Source organism: Oncorhynchus mykiss, chromosome 3, assembly GCF_057628025.1.
Source record: "Oncorhynchus mykiss isolate SJ-2025 chromosome 3, ASM5762802v1, whole genome shotgun sequence".
Lineage (NCBI taxonomy): Eukaryota > Metazoa > Chordata > Actinopteri > Salmoniformes > Salmonidae > Oncorhynchus > Oncorhynchus mykiss.
Genome location: NC_143024.1, coordinates 15,980,950 through 15,998,048, shown reverse-complemented (window position 1 = coordinate 15,998,048; position 17,099 = coordinate 15,980,950). Strand labels below are relative to the sequence as shown.

Sequence of the window (17,099 nt, the reverse complement as noted above, 5' to 3'; positions counted from 1 at the left end):
TTTTACGCCTGCTACATTAGGTTACCTCTGTCTAATAAAGCACACCAGCTGCCATGTAGAAAATCCTCCTTGTTGTGAGAACCCCAAAGCAGCGTTTGATTTAGGATTTGTTGACACGGGATGCCATTGAAACACTGAGTACTCATTGACATCGTGGGAACCTTCCCCTTAAAACGCCATGGTAATATTTCATCAGCCAGTCTCGTGGCAGAGCTGCAAGTGGTGGGGATGGAGGTGTGATGTGCATCATGGCTACTGCAGACTGTATCCCTCGTCTCCGACCGTCCGTACATACGTCGGTCTCCTCCGTCCGTCCTTCCCTCCATCCTGCTGCAGACTGTATCCCTCGTCTCCGACCGTCCGTACATACGTCGGTCTCCTCCGTCCGTCCTTCCCTCCCTCCATCCCACTGCAGACTGTATCCCTCGTCTCCGACCGTCCGTACATACGTCGGTCTCCTCCGTCCGTCCTTCCCTCCCTCCATCCTGCTGCAGACTGTATCCCTCCCTCGTCTCCGACCGTCCGTACATACGTCGGTCTCCTCCGTCCGTCCTTCTCTCCCTCCATCCTGGAGCTGCTGGCATCAGACATCAACAGGAGATGTGAATGATACAGCACATCACAGAAGACCCAGCAGATACACAACTACAAGCGGCCTCTGACACCTTTTATTGTTGGGCAGTCAACCCTCCTCAGTGACACATGGACCTCTGCAACATTCCTACATCCTGTGACCTAGTTAACAGTTCCATTACATGACACTTTCAAATCCTCCGATGAACAGGTTGTTGGACCCCAGGAGGATTTGAAAGTGTTTTGTGGGCTAGCTACAGTTATTTTTCTTCTTGTATCTTTAACTGGCACTGTTTGTGCAGTGAGTGTTAAGCTATAAGCTGCAACTTAGTTCAGTTTTTGAGGGCATCTAGGCTTAATGAGAATTATTTAAAATCCTCACTGTAATTGTAATCTGTGTTTTAAGTGCTTTTTGCAAGTTTCTGACTGACTAATTCTGAGACAAGCAGGGCATTAAAGATAGTATGTGTTTATGTAATAATGAATTCCTTATTCTGAGTCGGGCTGAATCACAGCAGCACTTAAATAACTGACTTCAGTATGACAGGCGGATTTCAGAAGTCCCTATGGGCCCAAGTCAAAAGTAGTACACTATATAGGGACTAGGGCTCTGGTCAAAAGTAGTGCACTATATAGGGACTAGTGTCATTTGGAAAGCCATCTCTACGTTTACTGCTGCCTAGCAGAGCTGACGATACATCTCTATGTTTACTGCTGCCTAACAGAGCTGACGATACATCTCTATGTTTACTGCTGCCTAGCAGAGCTGACGATACATCTCTACGTTTACTGCTGCCTAGCAGAGCTGACGATACATCTCTACGTTTACTGCTGCCTAGCAGAGCTGACGATACATCTCTACGTTTACTGCTGCCTAGCAGAGCTGACGATACATCTCTACGTTTACTGCTGCCTAGCAGAGCTGACGATACATCTCTACGTTTACTGCTGCCTAGCAGAGCTGACGATACATCTCTACGTTTACTGCTGCCTAGCAGAGCTGACGATACATCTCTACGTTTACTGCTGCCTAGCAGAGCTGACGATACATCTCTACGTTTACTGCTGCCTAGCAGAGCTGACGATACATCTCTACGTTTACTGCTGCCTAGCAGAGCTGACGATACATCTCTACGTTTACTGCTGCCTAACAGAGCTGACGATACAGCTCTACGTTTACTGCTGCCTAACAGAGCTGACGACACATCTCTACGTTTACTGCTGCCTAACAGAGCTGACGATACATCTCTACGTTTACTGCTGCCTAGCAGAGCTGACGATACATCTCTACGTTTACTGCTGCCTAACAGAGCTGACGATACATCTCTACGTTTACTGCTGCCTAGCAGAGCTGACGATACATCTCTACGTTTACTGCTGCCTAGCAGAGCTGACGATACATCTCTACGTTTACTGCTGCCTAACAGAGCTGACGATACAGCTCTACGTTTACTGCTGCCTAACAGAGCTGACGACACATCTCTACGTTTACTGCTGCCTAACAGAGCTGACGATACATCTCTACGTTTACTGCTGCCTAGCAGAGCTGACGATACATCTCTACGTTTACTGCTGCCTAACAGAGCTGACGATACATCTCTACGTTTACTGCTGCCTAGCAGAGCTGACGATACATCTCTACGTTTACTGCTGCCTAGCAGAGCTGACGATACATCTCTACGTTTACTGCTGCCTAGCAGAGCTGACGATACATCTCTACGTTTACTGCTGCCTAGCAGAGCTGACGATACATCTGGAACTCTAGTTCAGGTTTATTTAGCTAGTGATCAAATCTAATTTTATTAGTCATATGCGCCGAATACCATAGGTGTAGACCTTACAGTGAAATACTTACTAACGAGCCCCTAACCAACAATGCAGATAAAAAAAATAAAAAAAGAATAAGAGATACAAGTAATTAAAGAGCAGTGAAATAACAATAGTGAGACTATATACAGGGGTACTAGTACAGTCAATGTGTGTGTGGGCACCGGTTATTTGAGGTAGTATGTACATGTAGGTAGAGTTATTAAAGTGACTCTGCATAGATGACAACAGAGTAGGGGGGGGGGGGGGGGTGCACTGCAAATAGTCTGGGTAGCCATTTGACTAGATGTTCAGGAGTCTTATGGCTTGGGTGTGGAAGCTGTTTAGAAGCCTCTTGGACCTAGACTTGGCGCTCCGGTACCGCTTGCCGTGCGGTAGCAGAGCGAACAGTTTTGAGGATCTGGGACCCATGCCAAATCTTTTCAGTCTCCTGAGGGGGAATAGGTTTTGTCGTGCCCGCTTCACGACTGTCTTGGTATGTTTGGACCATGTTAGTTTGTTGGTGATGTGGACACCAAGGAACTTGAAGCTCTCAACCCGCTCCACTGCAGCCCCGCCGATGAGAATGGGGACATGCTCTTTCCTCTTTTTCCTGTAGTCCACAATCATCTCCTTTTGTATTAATCAAGTTGAGGGAGAGGTTGTTGTCCTGGCACGACACGTCCAGGTCTCTGACCTCCTTCCTATAGGCTGTGTCATCGTTGTCGGTGATCAGGCGATACATTTACTGTTGTCATCGGAAAATGGAATGATGGTGTTGGAGTCGTGCGCCGCCACGCAGTCATGAGTGAACAGGGAGTACAGGAGGGGGCTGAGCACGCACCCCTGAGGGGCCCCCGTGTTGAGGATCAGCATGGCGGATGTGTTGTTACCTACCCTTACCACCTGGGGGCGGCCAGTCAGGAAGTCCAGGATCCAGTTGCAGAGGGAGGTGTTTAGTCCCAGGGTCCTTAGCTTATTGATTAACTTTGAGGGCACTATGGTGTTGAACGCTGAGCTGTTGTCAATGAATTAGCATTCTCACATAGATGTTCCTTTTGTCCAGGTGGGGAACGGCAGTGTGGAGTGCAATAGATTTGCATCATCTGTGGATCTGTTGGGGCGGTATGAAAATTGGATTGGGTAACCACAGTGGTGTGATGTGAAGGTTGAGCTGGGGTGTTTGGGGTCTGCGTGGTTAATTCCTCCCCACACACACACTACAATTTGATTTTGTATCACCAAGGTAGTTGCAGCAGGGGGAATCCAGACTGTGTTTAAAACAGGCTAGCAGAATCCCAGGGCTGACAGAACAGTGCTCTGAACCTACAGATGGTTCTACAGTACCCAGCCAGGTTATAGTGTAGCAGAATGATCCATTCACCTTCTCTCTCTCTCTCTCCTCTTCCTCCTGTTAGATATCTGGAGTCTTGGTGTGATCCTGTTCATGCTGGTGTGTGGACAACCCCCCTTCCAGGAGGCCAACGACAGCGAGACCCTCACCATGATCATGGACTGTAAATACACTGTACCCACCCACGTCTCCAACGCCTGCAAAGAGTGAGTCCCGCATACACACACGCAGACATTTACACGCATCCTAATTAACAAGTGTTCTCCAGAACAGATGCTGACCTCTGTCTTTCAGCCTTGGTTATGTAACAGATGAGCTGTAAACATGTGAATAGGAGCCAGACCTCTGACTACCACATCTCTCCTTTGTGTTAAGCCTGAACGTCTGTCTGGACGCCAGTCAACACTCGGTGGTCTGGAAGGTTGCCAGTCAGATCTGTGCACATCCAATCATTGGCAGTTCACTTTTCTTCAGGCACTTCTCTGAGCTTCCTGAATCAGGATGGTCCTGACAGATAAATATGTCTGCTGCTATTCCCATAGCTTTGGATTGACCCCGGGGTTGATGCTTATCGCTCTAGATTGAGTTCTAGTTGAGTTCAGGGAGGGGGGTAATAAACAGAGCCAGTGTTTGACTCCAGTAAAAGGTCATGTCTCTACTAGCTACTCTCATTGTTTATCTTTCCATCTCAGTATTTTTAGACTCAGGAAATGTGCTGCTGCTGCTATCTTTTTTATTTGAACAAATGATCTACTGTGATTTATACTGTGGGCTAAATGAGGATTGCACAGCCACATAGAATATAGGCCTGACAGCCCTCCATTTACTCTCTGAATTTGCTGTCTCTTTCTAGCAGGGCATGACAGCAGTTTATTTGTCATATGCACATAACAGTGTAGGGGACAGTCCATCTGCTCCGTTTGAACTAGACCGCAGTCTGTAAAGACCAGGCCTGGTTCTATGTTCCCCAGCAGAACAGACAGTCTGTAAAGACCAGGCCTGGTTACTGTGTTTCCCAGCAGAACAGACAGTCTGTAAAAACCAGGCTTGGTTCTATGTTCCCCAGCAGAACAGGCGGTCTGTAAAGACCAGGCCTGGTTTCTGTGTTTCCCAGCAGAACCGACAGTCTGTGAAGACCAGGCCTGGTTACTGTGTTTCCCAGCAGAACAGACAGTCTGTAAAGACCAGGCCTGGTTCTATGTTTCCCAGCAGAACAGACAGTCTGTAAAGACCAGGCCTGGTTACTGTGTTTCCCAGCAGAACAGACAGTCTGTAAAAACCAGGCCTGGTTCTATGTTTCCCAGCAGAACAGACTGTCTGTAAAGACCAGGCCTGGTTTCTGTGTTTCCCAGCAGAACCGACAGTCTGTGAAGACCAGACCTGGTTACTGTGTTTCCCAGCAGAACAGACAGTCTGTAAAGACCAGGCCTGGTTACTGTGTTTCCCAGCAGAACAGACAGTCTGTAAAGACCAGGCCTGGTTCTATGTTTCCCAGCAGAACATACTGTCTGTAAAGACCAGGCCTGGTTCTATGTTTCCCAGCAGAACAGACAGTCTGTAAAGACCAGGCCTGGTTACTGTGTTTCCCAGCAGAACAGACAGTCTGTAAAGACCAGGCCTGGTTACTGTGTTTCCCAGCAGAACAGACAGTCTGTAGAACCAGACCTGGTCTTTATGTTCCCCAGCAGAACAGACAGTCTGTAAAGACCAGGCCTGGTTTCTGTGTTTCCCAGCAGAACAGACAGTCTGTAAAGACCAGGCCTGGTTACTGTGTTCTCCAGCAGAACAGACAGTCTGTAAAGACCAGACCTGGTCACTGTGTTTCCCAGCAGAACAGACAGTCTGTAAAGACCAGGCCTGGTTTCTGTGTTTCCCAGCAGAACAGACAGTCTGTAAAGACCAGGCCTGGTTCTATGTTCCCCAGCAGAACAGACAGTCTGTAAAGACCAGGCCTGGTTACTGTGTTTCCCAGCAGAACAGATTGTGTGTTTTGTCAAGCCGTGACTGATGATGATATTTTGGCTCCTTGAACATCCAGTTCCTTTCCTCCCGGCTCTGCTGTACTAAATGTGTATATGAGTGTCCTCCTTCCTTGATTGTTCAGATGTCTGCCTTGATTCAATCTTCACAGTCAAATGAAATGAACAGAGAGGGGGGAAATAACGCTCACAAGCCCCAAATCGAGTTGAATATGGAACATGTTGTGTTACCCATCATTAGACTTTAATATGGAACATGTTGTGTTACCTATCATTAGAATTGAATATGGAACATGTTGTGTTACCTATCATTAGAATTGAATATGGAACATGTTGTCTATAGAGTTGTGTTACCTATCATTAGAATTGAATATGGAACATGTTGTCTATAGAGTTGTGTTACCTATCATTAGAATTGAATATGGAACATGTTGTCTATAGAGTTGTGTTACCTATCATTAGAATTGAATATGGAACATGTTGTGTTACCTATCATTAGAGTTGAATATGGAACATGTTGTCTATAGAGTTGTGTTACCTATCATTAGAATTGAATATGGAACATGTTGTGTTACCTATCATTAGAGTTGAATATGGAACATGTTGTCTATAGAGTTGTGTTACCTATCATTAGACTTGAATATGGAACATGTTGTCTATAGAGTTGTGTTACCCATCATTAGAGTTGAATATGGAACATGTTGTCTATAGAGTTGTGTTACCTATCATTAGAATTGAATATGGAACATGTTGTGTTACCTATCATTAGAATTGAATATGGAACATGTTGTGTTACCTATCATTAGAATTGAATATGGAACATGTTGTGTTACCTATCATTAGAATTGAATATGGAACATGTTGTGTTACCTATCATTAGAATTGAATATGGAACATGTTGTCTATAGAGTTGTGTTACCTATCATTAGAATTGAATATGGAACATGTTGTGTTACCTATCATTAGAATTGAATATGGAACATGTTGTCTATAGAGTTGTGTTACCTATCATTAGAATTGAATATGGAACATGTTGTGTTACCTATCATTAGAATTGAATATGGAACATGTTGTCTATAGAGTTGTGTTACCTATCATTAGAATTGAATATGGAACATGTTGTGTTACCTATCATTAGAATTGAATATGGAACATGTTGTGTTACCTATCATTAGAATTGAATATGGAACATGTTGTGTTACCTATCATTAGAATTGAATATGGAACATGTTGTGTTACCTATCATTAGAATTGAATATGGAACATGTTGTCTATAGAGTTGTGTTACCTATCATTAGAATTGAATATGGAACATGTTGTGTTACCTATCATTAGAATTGAATATGGAACATGTTGTCTATAGAGTTGTGTTACCTATCATTAGAATTGAATATGGAACATGTTGTGTTACCTATCATTAGAATTGAATATGGAACATGTTGTGTTACCCATCATTAGAGTTGAATATGGAACATGTTGTGTTACCTATCATTAGAGTTGAATATGGAACATGTTGTGTTACCTATCATTAGAATTGAATATGGAACATGTTGTCTATAGAGTTGTTACCTATCATTAGAATTGAATATGGAACATGTTGTGTTACCTATCATTAGAATTGAATATGGAACATGTTGTGTTACCTATCATTAGAATTGAATATGGAACATGTTGTGTTACCTATCATTAGAATTGAATATGGAACATGTTGTGTTACCTATCATTAGAATTGAATATGGAACATGTTGTCTATAGAGTTGTGTTACCTATCATTAGACTTGAATATGGAACATGTTGTGTTACCTATCATTAGAATTGAATATGGAACATGTTGTGTTACCTATCATTAGAGTTGAATATGGAACATGTTGTGTTACCTATCATTAGAATTGAATATGGAACATGTTGTGTTACCTATCATTAGAGTTGAATATGGAACATGTTGTCTATAGAGTTGTGTTACCTATCATTAGAATTGAATATGGAACATGTTGTGTTACCTATCATTAGAATTGAATATGGAACATGTTGTGTTACCCATCATTAGAGTTGAATATGGAACATGTTGTGTTACCTATCATTAGAGTTGAATATGGAACATGTTGTGTTACCTATCATTAGAATTGAATATGGAACATGTTGTCTATAGAGTTGTTACCTATCATTAGAATTGAATATGGAACATGTTGTGTTACCTATCATTAGAATTGAATATGGAACATGTTGTGTTACCTATCATTAGAATTGAATATGGAACATGTTGTGTTACCTATCATTAGAATTGAATATGGAACATGTTGTGTTACCTATCATTAGAATTGAATATGGAACATGTTGTCTATAGAGTTGTGTTACCTATCATTAGACTTGAATATGGAACATGTTGTGTTACCTATCATTAGAATTGAATATGGAACATGTTGTGTTACCTATCATTAGAGTTGAATATGGAACATGTTGTGTTACCTATCATTAGAATTGAATATGGAACATGTTGTGTTACCTATCATTAGAGTTGAATATGGAACATGTTGTCTATAGAGTTGTGTTACCTATCATTAGAGTTGAATATGGAACATGTTGTGTTACCTATCATTAGAGTTGAATATGGAACATGTTGTGTTACCTATCATTAGAGTTGAATATGGAACATGTTGTGTTACCTATCATTAGAGTTGAATATGGAACATGTTGTGTTACCTATCATTAGAGTTGAATATGGAACATGTTGTGTTACCTATCATTAGAATTGAATATGGAACATGTTGTGTTACCTATCATTAGAGTTGAATATGGAACATGTTGTGTTACCTATCATTAGAGTTGAATATGGAACATGTTGTGTTACCTATCATTAGAATTGAATATGGAACATGTTGTGTTACCTATCATTAGAGTTGAATATGGAACATGTTGTCTATAGAGTTGTGTTACCTATCATTAGAATTGAATATGGAACATGTTGTCTATAGAGTTGTGTTACCTATCATTAGAGTTGAATATGGAACATGTTGTGTTACCTATCATTAGAATTGAATATGGAACATGTTGTCTATAGAGTTGTGTTACCTATCATTAGACTTGAATATGGAACATGTTGTGTTACCTATCATTAGAGTTGAATATGGAACATGTTGTGTTACCTATCATTAGAATTGAATATGGAACATGTTGTGTTACCTATCATTAGAGTTGAATATGGAACATGTTGTGTTACCTATCATTAGAGTTGAATATGGAACATGTTGTCTATAGAGTTGTGTTACCTATCATTAGAATTGAATATGGAACATGTTGTGTTACCTATCATTAGAATTGAATATGGAACATGTTGTGTTACCTATCATTAGAATTGAATATGGAACATGTTGTGTTACCTATCATTAGAGTTGAATATGGAACATGTTGTCTATAGAGTTGTGTTACCTATCATTAGAGTTGAATATGGAACATGTTGTGTTACCTATCATTAGACTTGAATATGGAACATGTTGTCTATAGAGTTGTGTTACCTATCATTAGAGTTGAATATGGAACATGTTGTCTATAGAGTTGTGTTACCTATCATTAGAATTGAATATGGAACATGTTGTCTATAGAGTTGTGTTACCTATCATTAGAATTGAATATGGAACATGTTGTGTTACCTATCATTAGAGTTGAATATGGAACATGTTGTCTATAGAGTTGTGTTACCTATCATTAGAGTTGAATATGGAACATGTTGTCTATAGAGTTGTGTTACCTATCATTAGAGTTGAATATGGAACATGTTGTCTATAGAGTTGTGTTACCCATCATTAGAATTGAATATGGAACATGTTGTGTTACCTATCATTAGAGTTGAATATGGAACATGTTGTCTATAGAGTTGTGTTACCTATCATTAGAATTGAATATGGAACATGTTGTCTATAGAGTTGTGTTACCTATCATTAGAATTGAATATGGAACATGTTGTCTATAGAGTTGTGCTGCCTATTGTCATGTCTTTACTATCATTAAATTGAAGACTTAGTTTTTATCAAAGATTCTCTGTAATTATTATTACACGATCAACTGATTAATCATGTAACTGTAATTAACTAGGAAGTCGGGGCACCAAGGAAAAATATTCAGATTACAAGGTTATAATTTCCTAATATAACCTTTCAGATATTTTCATATCTGATCCATAGTCTTCTGATTAATGAATTATTTACTTTACCTCACGTTAGTCTCATTCCAAACGTCATAAATGGTTGGTTATCTGCACGAACCCCGTCTTCACTGAGTCATCCAAACATCAATCGTCTTAAATCATTTATTTATTACTAACTAAGTAATTCACAGAAATACATAAACAAACCAAAAAGGTAAATGTGGTTACGAGAAATGATAGGAGAATGTGCCCTAGTGGGCTAAACCGGCATCGTGGCTTGTTAGACAAAAGGGAAGTGGGGTTCGACTGAGAAGACAACGTACAGTTGATAATTCTAACAATTGAAATGCTAATCCTTTGCACATGAACGCTCACTCATTCGGGAACAATTACAATCAATACATATATTTACACTCAGTGTGTCGTCTTGATCGCTGGTCAAAAGTTGTTTATTTTGTAGAATTGTCCGTCTCTCTCCCTCGCTCTCTCTGTCGCGGTTATAGTGGATAGTTCAGAGTGACATTCATTCGTTTTGTTATAGAATGGATGTTTCGGCGGTTGTCGTTCTTCACGTTCAATGATACCGAATTCCTAGCTGCAGACTAGTAATTAATATCAAAGACTTGTTCTTATTCTGTCGGTATCGATAGTCTAAGAGTTTAACCACGTGGTATGGTTAAAAGATTCAGCAATGGTCTACAATCTTTGTCCTCCTAATGGAGTAAAACATGGTCTGGTGATAATTTCCTAAAGTTGGGTTTTATTCGGAATTGCAGAAAAGGGGCTATTTTGGAAGATATAATATCGATACTTAGACTTCTTTTTTTTGCTAGGTGGCGTTAGCTAGTGCTAGTCGGCTGTACTTGCGTCAAAACTCAGGTATTTTTCAACCTATAGCTTGTTCTCCTTTTTAAACAGTGAGCCAACAAGTTTTCAATACTTTTATTTCCATGTCTGATCAAAACTTATTTTATCAGCCTCTCTCATCTCTCTGCAACAGACATAGTGAGCAATATGTTTAGAATCGCAATATCGGATCGTAATACAATAGAATTATGAGAATCGCAATACATATGGTATCGGCCCGTAAGCATCATAATTATATTGTATCAAGAGGTCCCTGGCGGTTACCAGCCCTAATGTATCATCTATTGCATTCACATGTTTATCTAAACAAACCGTTGTTTGTTACAACTTGTCACAATTTGACTAATGTGTTTTGATATTCAGTGTCTTTGACTGTTTTACCAAGGAATGTATCTCATGTCAGAGCAGACATCTAACCAGGGCCATTCATACAGCTCTCACTATGCACAGTCACACATACCAAATCTGCATGTTGACATTAGCCGTTCTGTGTGTCAAATCTCATTTTGTCACATGCTTCGTAAACAACAGGTATAGACTAACAGTGAAATGCTGAACTTACGGGCCCTTTCCAAATACACAGAGAGAACATTTTAAAACATTATAGAAAGATAATACCACAAGGAATGAATAAATGCACAATGAGTTGTATACACGTGTTACCAGTACAGTGTGTTGTCCTCATTCTACATACCAGAGAGTTTATTATGATGATGAATAGGCCTGTATTGCATTTATCTTTGGTCTCTACAGAAAACAACTACAAGCCACAACTCATTTTAATGGACTAAAGCCGATTTAGGTAGCCTAGTGGTTAGAGTGTTGGACTAGTAACCGATAGGTTGCAAGATCGAATCCCCTAGCTGACAAGGTAAAAATCTGTTATTGTAAATAAGAATTTGTTCTTAACTGACTTGCCTGGTAAAATAAAATAATAATCTAGGTCTAATTTTCTGGGGTCAAGGATTGAGATAATGAGGTCAACAAAATAAGTTAGTCAGTGTTGGCTGATTTTAATGAATAGACCTGTACTGTGAGGTGAGTCAGGCTGTTAGCATTATGCGAATTAGCCGTTGGCAAGTGAACTTTCTGTGAGTTGCCGCCCCTATGGAGGATGAGAGGAGAGTGAAGAGATTGGACTGGGGAGGCTGGTTGCTTCAGGGCTCAGCACAGCAGACTACACCACGTTGACCCTGCCTGACTCAGTCACAGAGGGGGAGCAGGTGTTGTCCGGGAAGAGAGACTGAAACCACCAAAACAGCCTTTAGCCCATTTAGGCTCAGCCAGTCAGTCCCCTATCTCTCTCCTCTATCTCACTCCTCTCTCCTCTCTCTCACTCCTCTCTCCTCTCTCTCACTCCTCTCTCTTACTCCTCTCTCCTCTCTCTCACTCCTCTCTCTCCTCTCTCTTGCTCTCTCCTCTCTCTCCTCTCTCTTGCTCTCTCCTCTCTCTCCTCTCTGTGTTGCTCTACCCTCTCTCTCACTCCCGTCTCCTCTCCCCTGTCTCTCACTCCCGTCTCCTCTCCCCTGTCTCTCACTCCCGTCTCCTCTCCCCTCTCTCTCACTCCCATCTCCCCTCCTCTCTCTCACTCCCTTCTCTCTCACTCCCGTCTCCCCTCTCACTCACTCCCGTCTCCTCTCCCCTCTCTCTCACTCCCGTCTCCTTTCTCACTCCCGTCTCCTCTCCCCTCTCTCTCACTCCCGTCTCCCCTCTCTCTCACTCCCGTCTCCTTTCTCACTCCCGTCTCCTTTCTCACTCCCGTCTCCTCTCCCCTCTCTCTCACTCCCGTCTCCCCTCTCTCTCACTCCCGTCTCCTCTCCCTTCTCTCTCTCTCCCGTCTCCTGATGGAAAGAGATCACTAAAAGGCTTTCAGTTTAAGATGGGGCCTGGGCAGTGTTGTGTTTTTCGTCCTAGATAAGCAGGTCCACCTGGGATAGGGCTGTACTGCCAAGCTGCTAGATTCCTGTTTTTAGCATATTTCTTGTCTCTGTTCCATTCTTTCGGCCATGCTTTGCTAAAATGTGTTTACTTGCCACAATTAATAATTCAGGAAGTCTTTTGCATTTTATCCCCTTGAGTTGTTTGATTTTGTCATTCCTGGTTTTAATAAATATGCATTTTTTTTTTAGGGGATTAGATTTTAAAACGCTGAGTTTCTCAGCATGACGTGGAAATGCTCTTCATATTGAGCCAATCACAGAGGATGAAACACTGTACTTTTCAGTTGTGTTGTTCATTGATCATGTGCATTGTCTGTTTGTCTGGAATCCATTTCACTCAGTCTTTGATTGCTGTCCTCGTCAACTCCTATCACGTTGATATCTGTTGTACCTTCCTACTCCGAAGTAGTTGACGTTGTGTCTCTGGAACGGTCTTCTGGGGAGCTGAAATCATGACCATTTTCTAGAAATATGGAGTAACGTGCTTCATCTCTTTTCTATGGCAACGTTATCATTTTATTCAATAGACTAGGCCTAGCCTTTGTTGCGTGTGATGTCACATTATATATGCTATAAAGTGTCTTCATATACAGAGGAATGTGCAATGAATTAAATGACATACCAGCACATTACTTATTTCTCTCTTCTCTCTCTCTGTTGCTCTCACAGGTCCTCCTCTTCCCCCCTTTCTCTCTTCTCTCTCTCTGTTGCTCTCACAGGTCCTCCTCTTCCCCCCCTTCTCTCTTCTCTCTCTCTGTTGCTCTATCACAGGTCCTCCTCTTCCCCCCTTTCTCTCTTCTCTCTCTCTGTTGCTCTCACAGGTCCTCCTCTTCCCCCCTTTCTCTCTTCTCTCTCTCTGTTGCTCTCACAGGTCCTCCTCTTCCCCCCCTTCTCTCTTCTCTCTCTCTGTTGCTCTATCACAGGTCCTCCTCTTCCCCCCTTTCTCTCTTCTCTCTCTCTGTTGCTCTCACAGGTCCTCCTCTTCCCCCCCTTCTCTCTTCTCTCTCTCTGTTGCTCTATCACAGGTCCTCCTTCCCCCCTTTCTCTCTTCTCTCTCTCTGTTGCTCTCACAGGTCCTCCTCTTCCCCCCTTTCTCTCTTCTCTCTCTCTGTTGCTCTCACAGGTCCTCCTCTTCCCCCCTTTCTCTCTTCTCTCTCTCTGTTGCTCTCACAGGTCCTCCTCTTCCCCCCTTTCTCCTCTCTCTCCATGCCTGCCTGCTGTTAGAGTACGGTAGCCAAGCCTCCATTCTCCAGGAGAGCGGAGATACTGCATGCATGACTAGGAGGTTACTATAAATATCCCCATAGCAGTTTCCTGTCTTCTTCCCCTGAGAGAAGAGTGAGGCTGGAATGGGTAGAGACAGGAGGACTGAGTGAGGTTGGAATGGGTAGAGACAGGAGGACTGAGTGAGGCTGGAATGGGTAGAGAACGGAGGACTGAGTGAGGTTGGAATGTGTAGAGAACAGAGGGCTGAGTGAGGTTGGAATGGGTAGAGACAGGAGGACTGAGTGAGGTTGGAATGGGTAGAGACAGGAGGACTGAGTGAGGCTGGAATGGGTAGAGACCGGAGGACTGAGTAAGGAATGAGTAGAGATCGAGAGAGACAGGAGGGGTGAGACTGGAATGGTTAGAGGCTGGAATGGTTAGAGTCTGGAATGGTTAGAGGCTGGAGGGGTGAGACTGGAATGGTTAGAGGCTGGAATGGTTAGAGGCTGGAATGGTTAGAGGCTGGAATGGTTAGAGGCTGGAGGGGTGAGGCTGGAGGGGTGAGTCTGGAATGGGTAGAGGCAGGAGGGGTGAGGCTGGAATGGGTAGAGGCAGGAGGGGTGAGTCTGGAATGGGTAGAGACAGGAGGGGTGAGCCTGGAATGGTTAGAGTCTGGAATGGTTTGAGGCTGGAGGGGTGAGTCTGGAATGGGTAGAGGCTGTAGGGGTGAGTCTGGAATGGGTAGAGACTGGAGGGGTGAGTCTGGAATGGGTAGAGGCTGGAGGGGTGAGTCTGGAATGGGTAGAGGCTGGAGGGGTGAGTCTGGAATGGGTAGAGGCTGGAGGGGTGAGCTGGAATGGGTAGAGGCTGGAGGGGTGAGGCTGAAGGTGTGAAGCTGGAGGGGTGAGTCTGGAATGGGTAGAGGCAGGAGGGGTGAGTCTGGAATGGGTAGAGGCAGGTGGGGTGAGTCTGGAATGGGTAGAGGCAGGAGGGGTGAGGCTGGAATGGGTAGAGGCAGGAGGGGTGAGTCTGGAATGGGTAGAGGCAGGAGGGGTGAGTCTGGAATGGGTAGAGGCAGGAGGGGTGAGTCTGGAATGGGTAAAGGCAGGAGGGGTGAGTCTGGAATGGGTAGAGGCAGGAGGGGTGAGTCTGGAATGGGTAGAGGCAGGAGGGGTGAGGCTGGAATGGGTAGAGGCAGGTGGGGTGAGGCTGGAATGGGTAGAGGCAGGAGGGGTGAGGCTGGAATGGGTAGAGGCAGGAGGGGTGAGGCTGGAATGGGTAGAGGCAGGAGGGGTGAGTCTGGAATGGGTAGAGGCAGGGGTGAGGCTGGAATGGGTAGAGGCAGGAGGGGTGAGGCTGGAATGGGTAGAGGCAGGAGGGGTGAGTCTGGAATGGGTAGAGGCAGGGGTGAGGCTGGAATGGGTAGAGGCAGGAGGGGTGAGGCTGGAATGGGTAGAGGCAGGGGTGAGGCTGGAATGGGTAGAGGCAGGAGGGGTGAGGCTGGAATGGGTAGAGGCAGGAGGGGTGAGTCTGGAATGGGTAGAGGCAGGGGTGAGGCTGGAATGGGTAGAGGCAGGAGGGGTGAGGCTGGAATGGGTAGAGGCAGGAGGGGTGAGTCTGGAATGGGTAGAGGCAGGAGGGGTGAGTCTGGAATGGGTAGAGGCAGGAGGGGTGAGTCTGGAATGGGTAGAGGCAGGAGGGGTGAGTCTGGAATGGGTAGAGGCAGGAGGGGTGAGCTGGAATGGGTAGAGGCTGGAGGGGTGAGTCTGGAATGGGTAGAGGCAGGAGGGGTGAGTCTGGAATGGGTAGAGGCAGGGGTGAGGCTGGAATGGGTAGAGGCAGGAGGGGTGAGTCTGGAATGGGGAGTGAAATAATACATGTAGGTATGCATCAGACTCTTAACGTGCTCAGACAGAAGTAAAGCTTATGTTTAGATAAATATTGTACAGAAAGTTGAACCTTTGACGGATAGAATTATGATGGATAGGCCTAGTCTTGGGCCTAGTCAGAAGCTCTCCTATCATGTGTGTGTGCGTGCGTTTGCCATGCTCATGCATTTCTGTGGTTTGGTCACGCAGTCTGCGTCACAGCTGGCAGAGGGAAATGGAAGCGGACAGAGGTTATTAAACAACGGGTTGGATTCTTCTTATCAGGGGTCTGCCTGGCCTGCCACTCTTTAGATAGGCATACTGCTCCGCTCCGGGTCTACAGGAGCCCAGAGCTGACAAATCCCTGGCCAGACAGACAGACTGCACACCGACTGGGCTGAGACACCATGCACAAGATGGCACAGCTCACAGGAGGAGTACAGCACACAAAACTCTGCTTCTCTCTGTGTAGGCTGTAGCTAGTCTGTGAGTGTAGGCTGTAGCTAGTCTGTGAGTGTAGGCTGTAGCTAGTCTGTGAATGTAGGCTGTAGCTAGTCTGTGAATGTAGGCTGTAGCTAGTCTGTGAGTGTAGGCTGTAGCTAGTCTGTGAGTGTAGGCTGTAGCTAGTCTGTGAGTGTAGGCTGTAGCTAGTCTGTGAGTGTAGGCTGTAGCTAGTCTGTGAGTGTAGGCTGTAGCTAGTCTGTGTTTGTGAGTGTAGGCTGTAGCTAGTCTGTGTTTGTGTGTGTAGGCTGTAGCTAGTGTGTGTAGGCTGTAGCTAGTGTGTGTGTGTGTGTAGGCTGTAGCTAGTCTGTGTGTGTGTAGGCTGTAGCTAGTGTGTGTAGGCTGTAGCTAGTCTGTGTGTGTGTGTAGGCTGTAGCTAGTGTGTGTAGGCTGTAGCTAGTGTGTGTGTGTGTAGGCTGTAGCTAGTGTGTGTGTGTGTAGGCTGTAGCTAGTCTGTGTGTGTGTAGGCTGTAGCTAGTGTGTGTAGGCTGTAGCTAGTGTGTGTGTGTGTGTAGGCTGTAGCTAGTGTGTGTGTGTGTAGGCTGTAGCTAGTGTGTGTGTGTGTAGGCTGTAGCTAGTGTGTGTAGGCTGTAGCTAGTCTGTGTGTGTGTAGGCTGTAGCTTAAACTGCTGTTTTAGGTCTCGTTCTGACAGTCTTTTGGTTTTCCAGCATCTAAGAGAAAGGAAGGGGCAGAGACAGGATGTTGTGTTGATTACATGGTCATTGTCCACTGTACAATATGTCATTTAGCAGACGCTTTCATCAAAAGCGACCTACAGTCATGCATACATTTATACAGTGGGGCAAAAAAGTATTTAGTCAGCCACCAATTGTGCAAGTTCTCCCACTTAAAAAGATGAGAGG

General features: G+C 44.2%; 1 protein-coding gene across 3 annotated transcripts in view; it reads left to right on the top strand.

Annotated features, from left to right (window-relative positions):
• The window catches only part of LOC110507598 (SNF-related serine/threonine-protein kinase), a 65,589-nt gene that overhangs the window by 24,541 nt on the left and 23,949 nt on the right, over positions 1–17,099 (top strand). For all 3 annotated transcript variants that reach the window (XM_090222134.1, XM_090222131.1, XM_090222125.1), the window contains exon 3: positions 3,798–3,939. In XM_090222134.1, the coding sequence (XP_090078260.1) occupies positions 3,798–3,939 (142 nt within the window). The remainder of the gene's footprint in view (positions 1–3,797; positions 3,940–17,099) is intronic.